At 46.8% G+C, this 16117-nt stretch overlaps 1 protein-coding gene across 1 annotated transcript in view; it reads left to right on the forward strand.

Annotated features, from left to right (window-relative positions):
- The window catches only part of LOC134934141 (phospholipid scramblase 2-like), a 61779-nt gene that overhangs the window by 38700 nt on the left and 6962 nt on the right, over positions 1-16117 (forward strand). Inside the window, exons 6-7 of the mRNA XM_063929641.1 lie at positions 6445-6603; positions 14088-14228. Coding sequence (XP_063785711.1) covers positions 6445-6603; positions 14088-14228 — 300 coding nt within the window. The remainder of the gene's footprint in view (positions 1-6444; positions 6604-14087; positions 14229-16117) is intronic.

Consider the following 16117-nt stretch of genomic DNA (forward strand, 5'->3'; position numbering starts at 1 on the left):
TGTTTTTCAACAACTGGTCCTGCACTGGGGCAGTCCTCTGGTAGATCTCATCACCTCTCGGCTAAAACACCAACTGCTATGGTACTGCTCCAAGACACAGGATCCTGCAGCAGGAGTGGTAGACGCTCTCATGGTTCTTTGGCAGTGCAGTTTAGTGTACCTGTTTCCACCTTTTACCCGTCTGCCACGGATGCTCAAATGGGTCAATCGCGAGTACAGCACAGTCATTCTTGTGGCTCCAGACTGGCTATGGTACTTAGATCTTCTGCTGCTTTTCGAGGTCGATCTGTGGTCGTTGACTCTATGATTGGATCTTCTTCAGCAAGTTCCAGTCATGTATCCCAACTTATCGCCACTGCATTTAATAGCGTGGCTGTTGATGCCGCAATCTTAAGATGCAAGGGTATTCTGGAAATGTCCACCCACCACAATCATAGTTGGAAATATTACATGGTGTGGTGTGAAGGCCATGGGTTTCATATTGCTTTCTTCTGACTGCCTCACCTGCTACTCTTCCTACAGGCAGGATGGACCCGAGACTACTTTTAAGGTTGTTGAAGATACAGATGTCTGCCATGTCCATTTTATTTCAAGAATACTTTGCACTGCTTACAGAAATACAGACCTAACTTCAGTGTGTCCAGCTTCCCTTTTTTCCACGTTCAGCTCCTTGGGATCTCAATGTCATGTTTTTCTTTCTTCAGTCAGAGTCTTCGAAAGAGGTGGACCTCAAATACCTGTCTTGGAATATGGTACTTCTGTTAGCTTTGGCTTCAGCTTGTAGAGTATCAAAGCTTGGGGTGATCGGGAAGAGCTTCGTATGAAGTCTGCTTTCTTGCCAAAGGTAGTTTCCACTTTCAACAGTCTGTTGTAGTCTTTGTCTATTTGGATGATTTTCCGTCTTTGCACTCACTGGAAGTAGTTTGGGCTCTTCGCACGTATGTGGTCTGGATGGAAGCATTGCACAAATTGGATGCCGTTTGTGCTCTACGATGCTGCAAGGCATAGTTGGCCTGCTTCCAAGCAGACACTGGCCAGATGGATCTGTCTACTGCAGCTATCCATCAGGCTTAAGTAGCTAATGCTAGGTCTCCACCTGCTTCCATCTCAGCGCACTCTATGCACTTGAAGGGAACCTCTTGGGCTGGGTACAGGGGTGCTTTTACATCACTTGGTCCATAGTTCATACATTTGTACGGTTTTACAGTTTTGACATTTTTTCAGCCTCAGATTCAGGGTTTGGCCACAGGGTTTTGAAGGTTTCTCAGCACTCTCCCTCCTGTGGGGAAGCTTCGGGATGCCCCCAGTGTCTCAAGCTTCAGTGTCCCTGTCACAATCCTTACTAAACATGTTCTGTGACTTACCTCTGCCATCATTCCTGCAGTTCAGTCTATTTTGCATGCTTAGTTTAGGCCAGCACACCAGTTCCAAGTATATCCTGCTTTGCTGAGTTCTTTGCCTTCAGCATACAAGCTGCAGTCTATGTTACTTGCTCCTGATTGGCCACCTGAGCATTCGGTGTATCATATAAGTGTTTCTCTCTGCAGAGCTCTGCTTCCACTCATTATACTGACTCACAGACTAAATGCCAGAGTTCTTTCCAAATCCAGACAGTGACACCGCCATGTTGGATTCAGTCAGCTGACTCACCATAGCCAATCCGGACGATGCTCTAAATGTAGTGCTCTGATTTCAACAGATTGACCACCCGTGAATCCTGGTTAAGCGAATGAAGGGCTCCATCCACAAGTTCCACATGCCTAGCGGAATCGCTCCGTTTTAGCTCCTCCATCAATCTCTCCAGCTGCTTCTGCAAAAGCCTGATGAGGGGAATGACCTGACTTAGGCTGGCAATGTCTGAACTGACTTCACGTGTGGCAAGTTCAAAGGGTTGGAGAACCTTGCGCAACATTGAAATCATTCTCCACTGTGCTTGAGTTAGGTGCATTGCATTCCCCCTCCTTTGCCTATATCGTAGGCAGATGTATAAGCTTGAATGGCCTTTTGCTGCTCCTCCATCCTCTGAAGCATATAGAGGGTTGAATTCCACCTTGTTACCACCTCTTGCTTCAGCTGATGGCAGGGCATGTTCAGGAGTGTTTGCTGGTGCTCCAGTCTTCGGCACGTAGTGGCTGAATGCCGAAAGTGGCCTGCAATTCTTTCGGCCACCGACAGCATCTCCTGCACACCCCTGTCGTTTTGAAAAAAAAATCTGCACCACCAAATTCATTGTACAGTATGTTCAAAACATGGGACGTGCTGGAATTTGCCCACATGTAATGCACGCACAATGGCCCTCATTCCGAGTTGATCGCTCGCTAGCTACTTTTAGCAGCAGTGCAAACGCTAAGCCGCCGCCCTCTGGGAGTGTATCTTAGCTTAGCAGAAGTGCGAACGAAAGGATCGCAGCGCTGCTACAAAAAAATATTGTGCAGTTTCTGAGTAGCTTGAGACCTACTCCTACCTTGCGATCACTTCAGACTATTTAGTTCCTGTTTTGACGTCACAAACACGCCCTGCGTTTGGCAAGCCAAGTCTACGTTTCCCCAGCCACTCCTGCGTTTTTGTCTGGCACGCCTGTGCTTTTTCACACACTCCCCGAAAACGGCCAGTTACCTCCCAGAAACACCCACTTCCTGTCAATCACTCTGCGGTCAGCAGTGCGACTGAAAAGCGTCGCTAGACCTTGTGTGAAACTGCAATGGCTTTTGTGAAAGAACGACGCGTGTGTGCACTGCGCCTCAAACGCATGCGCAGAATTGCCTTTTTTTACCTAATCGCTGCGCTGCGAACGAATGCAGCTAGCGATCAACTCGGAATGAGTGCCAATATTGGTGGTGTTGTCCAATTGGGGTAAGCCAATCTGCGATAATGTTCCTCAGTTTCCGTAAGAGGTTGTCAGCTGTGTGCCTCTTATGGAAAGCGGTGATACAAAGCGTAGCCTGCCTAGGAACGAGTTGGCGTTTGCAAAATGCTGCTACTGGTGCCGCTGCTGCTGTTGTTGCTGCGGGTGGCAATACATCTACCCAGTGGGCTGTCACAGTCATATAGTCCTTAGTCTGGCCTGCTCCACTTGTCCACATGTCCGTGGTTAAGTGGACAGTGGGTACAACTGCATTTTTTGGGTCACTGGTGACTCTTTTTCTGATGTCTGTGTACATTCTCGGTATTGCCTGCCTAGAGAAGTGGAACCTAGATGGTATTTGGTACCGGGGACACACTACCTCAAGCAATTCTCTAAGTCCCTGTGAACTAACGGCGGATACCGGACGCACGTCTAACACCAACATAGTTGTCAAGGCCTCAGTTATCTGCTTTGCAACAGGATGACTGCTGTGATATTTCATCTTCCTCGCAAATGGCTGTTGGACAGTCAATTGCTTACTGGAAGTAGTACAAGTGGTCTTCCGACTTCCCCTCTGGGATGACGATCGACTCCCAGCAGAAACAACAGCAGCGCCAGCAGCAGTAGGTGTTACACTCAAGGATCCATCGGAGGAATCCCAGTTAGTAGAGGACTCGTCACACTTGCCAGTGACATGGCCTGCAGGACTATTGGCGTTCCTGTCTAAGGAGGAAATTGACATTGAGGGAGTTGGTGGTGTGGTTTGCAGGAGCTTGGGTACAAGAGGAAGAAGGGATTTAGTTGTCAGTGGACTGCTTCCGCTGTCACCCAAAGTTTTTGAACTTGTCAAGGACTTCTGATGAATGCGCTCCAGGTGACGTATAAGGGAGGTTGTTCCTAGGTGGTTAACGTCCTTACTCCTACTTATTACAGCTTGACAAAGGCAACACACGGCTTTAGACCAGTTGTCCGCATTTCTGTTGAAATAATTCCACACCGAAGAGCTGATTTTTTTTGTAATTTGACCAGGCATGTCAATGGCCATATTCCTCCCACGGACAACAGGTGTCTCCCCGGGTGCCTGACTTAAACAAACCACCTCACCATCAGAATCCTCCTTGTCAATTTCCTCCTCAGCGCCAGCAACACCCATATCCTCATCCTGGTGTACTTCAACAGTGACATCTTCAATTTGACTATCAGGAACTGGACTGTGGGTGCTCCTTCCAGCACTTGCAGGGGGCGTGCAAATGGTGGAAGGAGCCACCTCTTCCCGTCCAGTGTTGGGAAGTTCAGGCATCGCAACCGACACAACTGGACTCTCCTTGGGGATTTGTGATTTAGAAGAACGCACAGTTCTTTGCTGTGCTTTTGCCAGCTTAAGTCTTTTCATTTTTCTAGCGGGAGGATGAGTGTTTGTATCCTCATGTGAAGCTGAACCACTAGCCATGAACATAGGCCAGGGCCTCAGCCGTTCCTTGCCACTCCGTGTCGTAAATGGCATATTGGCAAGTTTACGCTTCTCCTCAGATGCTTTTAATTTAGATTTTTTTGGTCATTTTACTGAATGTTTGTTTTTTGGATTTTACATGCTCTCTACTATGACATTGGGCATCGGCCTTGGCAGACGATGTTGATGGCATTGAATCATCTCTGCCAAGACTAGTGGCAGCAGCTTCAGCACTAGGTGGAAGTGGATCTTGATCTTTCCCTATTTTACCCTCCACATTTTTGCTTTCCATTTTTTAATGTGTGGAATTATATGCCAGTAATATATCTGGAATTAGACGGCAGTAATGTCTGGAATAAGATACCACTAGATAGATACCAGATATCACTGTGACTGGAATGATGATGACCTATGCACAGTGACAGGACACTACCACAGCACCCTACAGCAGCAAGATGGAGCACAAGACACTGGACTTTTAGTAATGTACTGTAGTATACTGGTCACCACAATGCAGCAACAAGACAATGAGTAGTGATACTGAGCACTGATGAGGATACTAGAACTGACACTGGGCAGCAAGAACAGCACTGGACTATTGTACTGTAGTATACTGGTCACCACAATGCAGCACAATACAACGAGTAGTGTTACTGAGCACTGATGAGGATACTAGAACTGACACTGGGCAGCGAGAACAGCACTGGACTATTGTACTGTAGTATACTGGTCACCACAATGCAGCACAAGACAATGAGTAGTGATACTGAGCACTGATGAGGATACTAGAACCTGACATTGGGCAGCGAGAACAGCACTGGACTATTGTATTGTAGTATACTGGTCACCACAATGCAGCACAAGACAATGAGCAGTGATACTGAGCACTGATGAGGATACTAGAACTGACACTGAGCAGCAAGATGCAGCACTGGACTATTGTACTGTAGTATACTGGTCACCACAATGCAGCACAAGACAATGAGCAGTGATACTGAGCACTGATGAGGATACTAGAACTGGCACGGAGCAGCAAGATGCAGCAATGGACTATTGTACTGTAGTATACTGGTCACCACAATGCAGCACAAGACAATGAGCGGGTGATACAGAGCACTGATGAGGATACTAGAACTGGCACGGAGCAGCAAGATGCAGCACTGGACTATTGTACTGTAGTATACTGATCACCACAATGCAGCACAAGACAATGAGCAGTGATACTGAGCACTGATGAGGATACTAGAACTGGCACGGAGCAGCAAGATGCAGCACTGGACTATTGTACTGTAGTATACTGGTCACCACAATGCAGCACAAGACAGTGAGCAGTGATACTGAGCACTGATGAGGATACTAGAACTGACACTGAGCAGCGAGATGCAGCACTGGACTATTGTACTGTAGTATACTGGTCACCACAATGCAGTACTGATACTGAGCACTGATATTGAGCTGATATTGAGCTTTTCACTCAGAGAACGTAGCCACGTCCTCTCCGCTCAATCTACAATGCACAAGTGAAAATGGCGGCGACGCGTGGCTCTTTATATGGAATCCGAATTGCGCAAGAATCCGACAGTGTAAACCACGGGAAGTTCGGGGGGTTCGGTTCTCGGAGAACCGAACCCGCTCATCTCTACTTTTAATAAACTTGGGGGTTATCCTATTACGTGTGGTAATTACTGCACGGCAAAAATGGAAATATGACGAGATTTTTGCCCGAAGGTCACTATCGGGCTATCCAAGTATGGCTTGTTTGTATGGCAGTGATTGTGGCTTTGAAGAACACTTATCGGGGCTTTGGTTTCAACTGCCTGAGGTAGGTGAGCAAAACCCCAAAGCGTCAGAACTAATAGAATAGCCCCGGGGGAGATAATTAGTCGTGGTTTGATTACATGCAGGGCCGCCACCCCCCACTCAAAATATCATACTCCAGTGCTCAGCGGCTCTCACAATCATTGGAAGTAGATAAAAACAATTGCACTTTTAATCAGGTCTACTAATCCATGAAACAGCAGATTATCTCTTATTTATTATAACGGGTCACACAGTTATTTCCTGTAGAATAAAAAAAACTGGTCAAAGACAGAATTTTTGAGATTCAGGTATGTTGCACAAATTTTAACAAAAGTTTTTCCCCCTCCAGCTGAGGATTGAGACTCTTCCCACCCAGCCCATAGGGTTTGTCACGATTGCCAACACGTCTAGAGAGCTGAACGTCTCAATCCAGATGGAGAATCGGGAACCGGTGTTCTCCGCCCGGCTGCCCATAGATCTGGACTCACGCCGTGACAGTACTATTGAGGTAAGGAGCAGACATTTTATTGTGACAGTAAATAATACAGCATGCCCTACTCTAAGTTGCTGTTATATTAGAAGTCACCAAGGCTTCCATGTTGGAATAAAGGCACAAGGCCACAGATCATGTGATACCAGAAGCAGAACTCTGGGAGGCAACGGAGTCATCTGCCGCCGGGCTCCTGCTCTGAGGGGGGCACCTCTCCTCCCTTTCTGTGACACCATTGAATTAAATTAATTGATAGCTGTCGCTGTCTTTTCAGTGGCCGACTTCCTCACTGGTCTCTGCACCTTACAAATCACACCCTCTTTACCATACGGAATATATACATTTTACAAGTATCACATCCAGAATTAGAAGCCACAACCTATTACACTGGAAGCAGTCACATTACTGATGAAGCTGTTTGCTCCTGTATAGGAAATATGAGAATTTTAACTTTATGAAGATACTTCTCTGACAATTACACGTAACTTCATATAGTTAGAATTCTCATGCTTCCTGTACAGGAGCAAATAGCTCCATCAGTAATGTGCCTGCTGTTAGTGTAACAGGTCATGGGTTCTAATCCTGGGTATGACTGCTAAGAAATGTGTGATTTAAAATAAAAGACGATTAAATGTATAAATACAGTATATAATTTTTTTTCAGAACACTCCATATACACACACAAACACATACACACACACATACACGCACACACACATACATATATTTATCTTAATATAGGAAATAGGGGGGCACCAATATTTATCTTGCCTCCGGGCAACTGTGACGAACTTACGCCACTGTGTGCTACTATTCAGTTCAGGGTACTCTGTGGAGAATCCATTAGAGGGCCCTTGGCCAGTGGCGTAACTACTGCCCCCGCAGCCCTCGTGCTGGCTTGGGGGCGCAGGGCTGCGGGGGCGCCGCCACTGATTTAGCGCAGACTGACATGTCAATCTGCTGTCTCCTCTTCTTCCTTCCCTCCGCTGCTGTGATGGAGGGACACGGAGGGTACAGCGCGCGCCTCTCCTGTGTCCCTCCTGTGTCTCCGGCGGGTCTAATAAATGAAGTGCCGTTCGTGAGCTCTGATTGGCTCACGAACCGGCACTTCCTTTAACAGACCCGCCGGAGACGCAGGAGGGACACAGGAGAGGCGCGCGCTGTGCCCTCCGTGTCCCTCCATCACAAAACAGTGGGGTAGTGCGGGAGGGGGGGGGGAATAACTGGCACTTGGGGAGCATATTCGGCACAGGGGGAGGGGGTGCACTTTGGGGGGCATATGTGGCACTGGGGGGGTATATGTGTACCTGGCACATGGGGGTGGGGTGGCTATATTTGGCACTGGGGGCATGTGAGTACCTGGCACTGTGGGGGAATATCTGGCACTGGGGGCATATGTGGCACTGGGGGGGGGTATGTGTACCTGGCACATGGGGGGGCTATATTTGGCACTGGAGACATGTGAGTACCTGGCACTGTGGGGGAATATCTGCCACTGGGGGCATATGTGGCACTGGGAGCACAGCCCTAGCAACAAGCACTACCCCCTAGCAACGAGCATGACACCCAGTGCATAAACCCCTGGCAACGAGCATGACACCCAGTGCATGAAACCCCTGGCAACGAGCATGAAACCCCGAGCATGAAAACCCCTGGCACTGTGCATGGAACCAAGAGCATGAAACCCCTGGCAACGAGCAGGTAATTTAAAAGTAATTAGAAGCCTTACTGTAGGACTTAATGTGTAATGGGCATTACGGTGTGTGGCATAATGTATCACGGACATTGCGGTGTGTGTCATAATGTGTCACAGGCATTACGGTGTGTGGTATACTATATCACGGGCATTGTGGTATGTGGTATAATGTCTCAGGGGCATTGCAGTGTGGCATAATGTATAACAGGCATTGCAATGTGTGGCATAGGGTATAACGGGCATTGCAGTATGTGTCACAGGCATTACGGTGTATGGTATACTATATTTCGGGCATTGTGATATGTGGTATAATGTCTCAGGGTCATTGCAGTGTGTGGCATAATGTATCAAGGACATTGCGGTGTGTGTCATAATGTGTCAGGCATTATGGTGTGTTGTATACTATATCACGGGCATTGTGGTATGTGGTATAATGCCTCAGGGTCATTGTGGTGTGTGTCATAATGTGTCACAGACATTGTATGTGCTATAATGTATCAGGGGCATTGCAGTGTGTGGTATAATGTATCACGGACATTGCAGTGTGTGTCATAATGTGTCACAGACATTGTATGTGCTATAATGTATCAGGGGCAGTGCAGTGTGTAGCATAATGTATAACGGGCATTGCAATTCCTGTCATAATGTGTCACAGGCATTACGGTGTGTGGCATAATGTGTCGGGGGCATTACGGTGTGTGGCATAATGTGTCGGGGGCATTACGGTGTGTGCATACTGTGTCATGTGCATTATTGTGTGTGGCATAATGTCTAAGGGCCATTGCAGTATGTGGAATAATGTATACTGGGCATTTCTATAAGGAGGAAAAATGACAAATAATGTAAGGGGCATGAATCAGGATTATTTTTCTTTCTTGTGGTGGCCAACGTCTGGGCGTGCAGGGTGCAAAACTGGGGTATAAGGTAGTCTTTTCCTGCAATGCCACGCCCCTTTATGCGAAACCACACCCATTTCAATGAAGCCACACCCATTTTTGTGACACACGCCTTAGGCGCGCGCATGTTTGTCCCTTTACTAGTGCCAATTATGGGGGATGGGAAGGGGGGGGGGGGCGCCGAAGAATTTTTTGGCAGTATCTCTTTCAGCATTGGTGTACATGATTCATATCTTATATGTACCCGCTGGGTATTCGCCCACAAATAGATGGCAGGGGTGACCTGCATACCTAGCACATGGCCACTCAGCTGAAATGGCCTGGCCTGGCAGCATACATCTGGAACCATTTACATTGTAGTTACCAAGTTCTACAACAAATAGAAAAAGGGGAAAAAGTTTGGAGTACACGGATATAATGCACCATCAGCTGTCACCACATTAGCTGCAGACAATGGTTCATCTCTGCTGCCTTATATTAAGCAGATCCCCACTACCAAAGCAATTCAATTCATGGACTGCATATAGTCTTCCACTGCCTCAGGTCACCAATGTCATGATCTCCTTGGGGGGGATAAATTTACTCCAGGTCTGAATTAATGGCCTCCCATTGGGGGTCATTCCGAGTTGTTCGCTCGCAAGCTGCTTTTAGCAGCATTGCACACGCTAAGCCGCCGCCTACTGGGAGTGAATCTTAGCTTATCAAAATTGCGAACGAAAGATTCGCAATATTGCGAAAAGATTTCTCTGTGCAGTTTCTGAGTAGCTCGAGACTTACTCTTCCAGTGCGATCAGTTCAGTGCTTGTCGTTCCTGGTTTGACGTCACAAACACACCCAGCGTTCGCCCAGACACGCCTCCGTTTCTCCAGCCACTCCCGCGTTTTTCCCAGAAACGGTAGCGTTTTTTCACACACTCCCATAAAACGGCCAGTTTCCGCCCAGAAACACCCACTTCCTGTCAATCACATTACGATCACCAGAACGAAGAAAAAACCTCGTAATGCCGTGAGTAAAAAACCTGACTGCATAGCAAATTTACTTGGCGCAGTCGCAGTGCGGACATTGCGCATGCGCATTAGCGACTAATCGCTCTGTTGCGAGAAAAAAAAACGAGCGAACAACTCGGAATGACCCCCATTGTTCAGTTCTCTCTCTCTCTCTCTCTCTCTCTCTCTCTCTCTCTCTCTCTCTCTTTCTCTCTTTGCATAATGGTATTGTAAATTGAGTTATATCAGGAGTTATGAGAAGAGGGCCTTGCTAGTGGGATATTACAATAGGGGGTGGTCAGGAATCATGGGGTGGTGCAACAGGCTTGAGTGAATAAGTGATCTTTGAGGAAGCCTTTGATGGAATGGAGGCTGGGGGAGAGACTAATAGAGTCATGGAGAGCATTTAATAGATTCAGGAAGAAATCTTGGAAATGGGGTTGAGAGGTTGTGAGCACTAGCTACAGTAACTGAAGTGGGTGAGAAGGAACTTGGAAAGAGATGAGGTTGGAGAACCAGAGTACAGTAGGTGGGAGAGGAGCGGGTGAGAATTTGGTATGTCAGAGTAAGGAGTATACATTCTGAAGGATATAAGGAGCCACTAGCAAGACAGTAGCAGAATGCAATAAAAGAACGGTCAGTATTAAAAAGCTTTGAAGATTTGAGACGTTGTTGCAGTAGATAAGTTGGTCTAGTGATGTTCTGCAGATGGAACCAACAGGAGATGTTGATGGACTGGATATGGATATGGATATGGATATGGATATGGATATGGGCAGTGAATTACAGGAAGTATTCAAGTGCATCTCCCAGGCAGTAGACTTGGAAGACCAAAAAAATTGTGGTATTATCCACAGAGAGGTAGACGTGAGGATGTGCAGAGGCTCAAGAATGGTTGAAAACAACACGTTCAGCTTTGGAAATATCAAGAAATTGTTGAGATATCAAAGAATATAGGACAGGTAGACATCCTTCAATATGATGGAGTTGCAATGGTTAGTGGACAGTGTAGGACAAGTAGAGATAAGTATCTTCAGTATACAATTTGTACAGCAGACCAAAGGGGATGACAAGTGAGGAGAATGAAAAGGGCATTTCTAGATGGTAACTGGGTGACTGGGTAACTGTGCGATCGCAAGTAACAGCCGCTCTTAGGGGGTCATTCCGAGTTGATCGCACAAAGCTACTTTTTGCAGCCCATGCGATCAACTAGACACCACCTTGTGCAGCCCTGCTATGCTAAAAAAGTTTTGAGCAAAAGAAGACCAGGGTCAGACATACTTACCCTGTGTGACGGATCCAGCGACAAAGGTCCCGGAATTGACGTCAGATATCCGCCCTCCAAACGCCTGGACACGCCTGCGTTCGCCTCACCACGCCTTGACAACGGTCTGTTTTCGCCTGTCAGTCTTCGTGCGATCACCGATGTAATCACTTTATCCGTTGGCAACGTCGCTGTTGCCGGGCAACGGCGCGCGTGCGCAATGTGGCCACTGCACATGTGCAGTTCTGACCCGTTTGCACCACTGCGACAAACTGCAGCGTGTGAACGAGTCAGAATGACCCCCTTAGTATTATACAGATGTGTCAACTTACATCTAGCCTCCATGCACATTAAACAGCCTTTCTAGTTACGCCATGCCGTGACGCCGAGCATCTGTACATGTGACTTTTTGCCATTCTTATTCACAAAACAATGCAAATAGGATGCACAAGGAGCTTATGCTGATAAAAATGATATGCGGCATGCCTATATTCTGTGTGCGACTGCGGATGTATCTGCATATAAAATGCTACGTTACAGTGTTTTCCTAGAAAAGAATAAAGTGTTTTCCTAGAAAGGACTGTAATGCACCATTTAGTATGCAGTTAAATCAACAGACGCACAGAGAGTCATGTATTGGGCTACGAAGCATGAGGACACATCTGCACATCAGTCCTCCAGATTGTTATCATTAACAATAGTGCTAATCATGGCTGGATTATAGGAGGGGTGACAGGGGCAGTTGTCCCGGGGCCCCCAGACATTTGGGGACCCCATACACAGGCAGACCCCTGGGGTTTAGAAGCATTTTTTCTAATTATGCAGCAATACTCTGGCCTGCCCACCCACCTCCTGCAAGAGGCTGGCTGTCAGCAGGATGCCTTCAAAGGTAATGTCCCGCCACCACCACGCCCAGTCTCAGAAGCATCCAGACCTGGCCGTATGCAGCTCCGTGAAGGTGTCTCCTTGAAGTCTCATCGCAGGTGGCACCTCCACTCTCCCTGCGATCGCAGGTGGACTCCCCGCACCTCCACTGTCCCGGCGATAGCGGGTGCACCCCCGCACTTCCACTCTCCCAGCGACTGCAGGTGCACCCCCACCCACACACTTCGACCCTACCGACGATCTTGGGTGTATTCCCACAACTTCCCTCCTGCAATTGCAGGTGCAAGCCCCCCATCCCCCCGCTCTCCAGCAATCCCCTCAGGACAGTGAAACGGCGAAAGGAGGGGTATAACTTACCCCTCCTGCGGTCCGCGTGCCATCCCTCCACATTCTTTTATTTTTATTATTTATATATATATATATATATATATATATTTATATTAATTTTGATCATTTTATTGATGGGCCCCCACATGTGTGTTGCCCAGGGGCCCCCACAGACAAGCTGGTGTGAAATTTTTGATTGCACAGCCATTCACAGGCTGATTGACAGGAAGAGGACGTTTGTGGGTGGTAACTGACCGTTTTCTGGGAGTGTCAGGGAAAATGCAGGCATGCCCAAGCATTTTCTGGGAGGGTGTGTGACGTCAGCTCTGGCCCCAATCAGCCTGTTGCTATAGCAATGTATGAGTAAGTCCTGGGCTACGCACACACTGCGTACACTGGAAAAACCATTCGGTGGTGAGTGAGTTGCAGATGGATATACAGTTGTCCTCTGACTGAGGGTCATTTTCGCACGGCGTACACATGCGATTGCACACTTGCATGGGCAAATTTATGCTCCCCCTTGGGCGGCGGCTATCTGATCGTAGGACAACAAATTTAAAAGCACAGCGATCAGTTCTGAATCACCCTCAATGTTATGTAAAAACTTAATTTAATCAATAATGTTTTATTCTAAGAAATTGTCCCTTTGGTATATTATTACCATGACTTAAGATGACTACTATTATAATTCATACAATGGTTTTGGTCCACCTCCTTCACATACAGTATGTTCAGTGGCCATCCCTAACCAACAGCACAATATCTATCTAATGAATGTGCTCTAAATCAAACTAATGAGTTTCAATCCCAACAAATTGTGATATACTGTAGGTGTTCTACATCACAATTTGTTTGATTTAGAGAAAATTAATAACATAGATATTGTGCTACTGGTTAGGGATGGCCACTGAACATATGTGAAGGAGGTGGACCAAAACCATTATCAGTGTAAGTATAAAGAGCCCCATCCCAAATAATAAAAAAGTCATCAATTAATCTACCATAGAGAACAAGTTTCTCCCGAATCGCCAACCCTATATGTGCTCCTCAATGAAAAGCCCTATATAAAGGTTAGCAAAACTTGGGGGTGAACCTGGTTCCCATGGCGGTCCCAAATGTTTAGAAATAAATTTGTGAATTAGCCATAAAATCTATGAATATAATGGATCCACGAGATGGCACTGCTGCTGCTAAATAAACGTAACATGTTTTTTGTTCTGTGACTTTTGTAAAATGTAATAATTTTTTTTCCAATAAACTCTACTCTAGACACCACTTACTGTATCTCTCTTACAACCATTACAAAAACACTAACACATTCTCTTCTATTATACGGAACATTGCTTCCCTCTTACTAATATCTGCATAGGATGTTACAGATAAATCTAAAAATATGTTTCTTAGATGTTCCACTTATGTAACTGTCGCTCTCATCCTCTGATCCTCAGATTCTTACTGTAAGCGGAAATCACCCTGTGGCCAAAATAAAGAAAGAGATAGAGCACGAATCTTCCAAGGTCACCTTCCAGTTTCCCTTAAAGTTGGCAGCTATACTGAAAGCGGTAATCCTGGGTGCATTCCTCTTCATGGTGAGTTGTGTATTCCAGGCTGGTCCTAGGTCAGAGCGTTCCTCTACATCAGAGGTTCTCAAACTCGGTCCTCGGGGGCACACACAGTGCATGTTTTGCAGGTCTGCTCACAGAATCGCAAGTGAAATAATTAGCTCCACCTGTGGACCTTTTAAAATGTGTCAGTGAGTAATTAATACACCTGTGCACCTGCTGGGTTACCTGCAAAACATGCACTGTGTGTGCCCCCGAGGACCGAGTTTGAGAACCTCTGTTCTACATGGTGAGTTGTGTATTCCAGCCTGGTTGTAGGTCATAGTGTTCCTGTATATTTTGAGTTGGTACTCCAGGCTGATTCTAGGTCAGAGCATTCCTGTACATGGTGAGTGGTGTATTCCATTCTGGTCCTAGGTTAGTGCATTACTGTACTTGGTGAGTTGTATATTCCTGGCTGGTTCTAGGTCAGAGCGTTCCTGTTCATGGTGAGTTAAGTATTCCAGCCTGGTTCTAGGTCAGAATATTCCTGTACATGGTGAGTGGTGTATTCCAGGCTGAACCTAGATTAGTGGATTACTGTACTTGGTGAGTTGTGTATTCCAGGCTGGTTCTAGGTCAGAGCATTCCTGTACATGGTGAGTGGAGTATTCCAGGCTGGTCCTAGATTAGTGGATTACTGTACTTGGTGAGTTGTGTATTCCAGGCTGGTTCTAGGTCAGAGCATTCCTGTACATGGTGAGTTGTGTATTCAAGCCTAGTTCTAGGTCAGAGCATTCCTGTACATGGTGAGTTGTGTATTCTAGGCTCGTTCTAGGTCAGATCATTCCCGTACATGGCGAGTTGTGTACTCCAGGCTGGTTCTAGGTCAGAGCATTCCTGTAAATGGTGAGTTGTGTACTCCAGGCTGGTTCTAGGTCAGAGCATTCCTGTAAATGGTGAATTGTGTACTCCAGGCTGGTCCTAGGTTAGTGTATTACTGATCTTGGTGAGTTGTGTATTCCAGGCTGGTTGTAGGTCAGAGCTATCATGTACATGGTGAGTTTTGTATTCCAGGCTGGGCCTAGGTCAGAGCTATCCTTTACATGGTGAATTGTGTATTCCAGGCTGGTTAGAGCAGCGAGGGTCATGGGACGACAACTGTAGGTGTTCTCCAATATCCTAAATTACCAAGGTTACACTGCAATGTTATAAATGGTGTCCTCTTCTAACCAGGGTGGTCATTCCGAGCTGATCGCTAGCTGCATTCGTTCGCTGTGCAACGATGAGGCCAAAAAATGGCACTTATGCGCATGCGTATGCGGCGCAATGCGCACGCGCAACGTACTTTTACAACGAACTATGTAGTTTAACACAGGGTCTAGCGAAGCATTTCAATCGCACTGGTGGCCACAGAGTGATTGGCAGGAAGTGGGAGTTTCTGGGTGGCAACTGACCGTTTTCAGGGAGTGTTCGAAAAAACGCAGGCGTGCCAGGAAAAACGCAGGCGTGGCTGGGCGAACGCAGGGCATGTTTGTGACGTCAAAACAGGAACTGAACAGTCTGAAGTCATCGCAAGCACTGAGTAGGTATTGAGCTACTCTAAAACTGCACTAAAAAACTTTGCCGCCGCTCTGCGATCCTTTCGTTCGCACTGCTGCTAAGCTAAGACACACTCCCAGTGGGCGGCGGAATAGCGTTTGCACGGCTGCTAAAAACTGCTAGCGAGTGATCAACTTGGAATGACCACCCAGATCTATGACTCTTCCACAACATTGCAAGGGCATTTTAAAAAATGATGGGACTGTGTCCAGGATTAGCGCTCGGGGTTGAATGCCAACTTTGTACTTGCCAGTCACTTGAAAACATCACCCTTTTTAAAAGAAACCGCTGGGGCCATTAGCACAATATAAGACAAGTGAAGTCCAGTGGTGATG

This window comes from Pseudophryne corroboree, chromosome 6 (assembly GCF_028390025.1).
Source record: "Pseudophryne corroboree isolate aPseCor3 chromosome 6, aPseCor3.hap2, whole genome shotgun sequence".
Lineage (NCBI taxonomy): Eukaryota > Metazoa > Chordata > Amphibia > Anura > Myobatrachidae > Pseudophryne > Pseudophryne corroboree.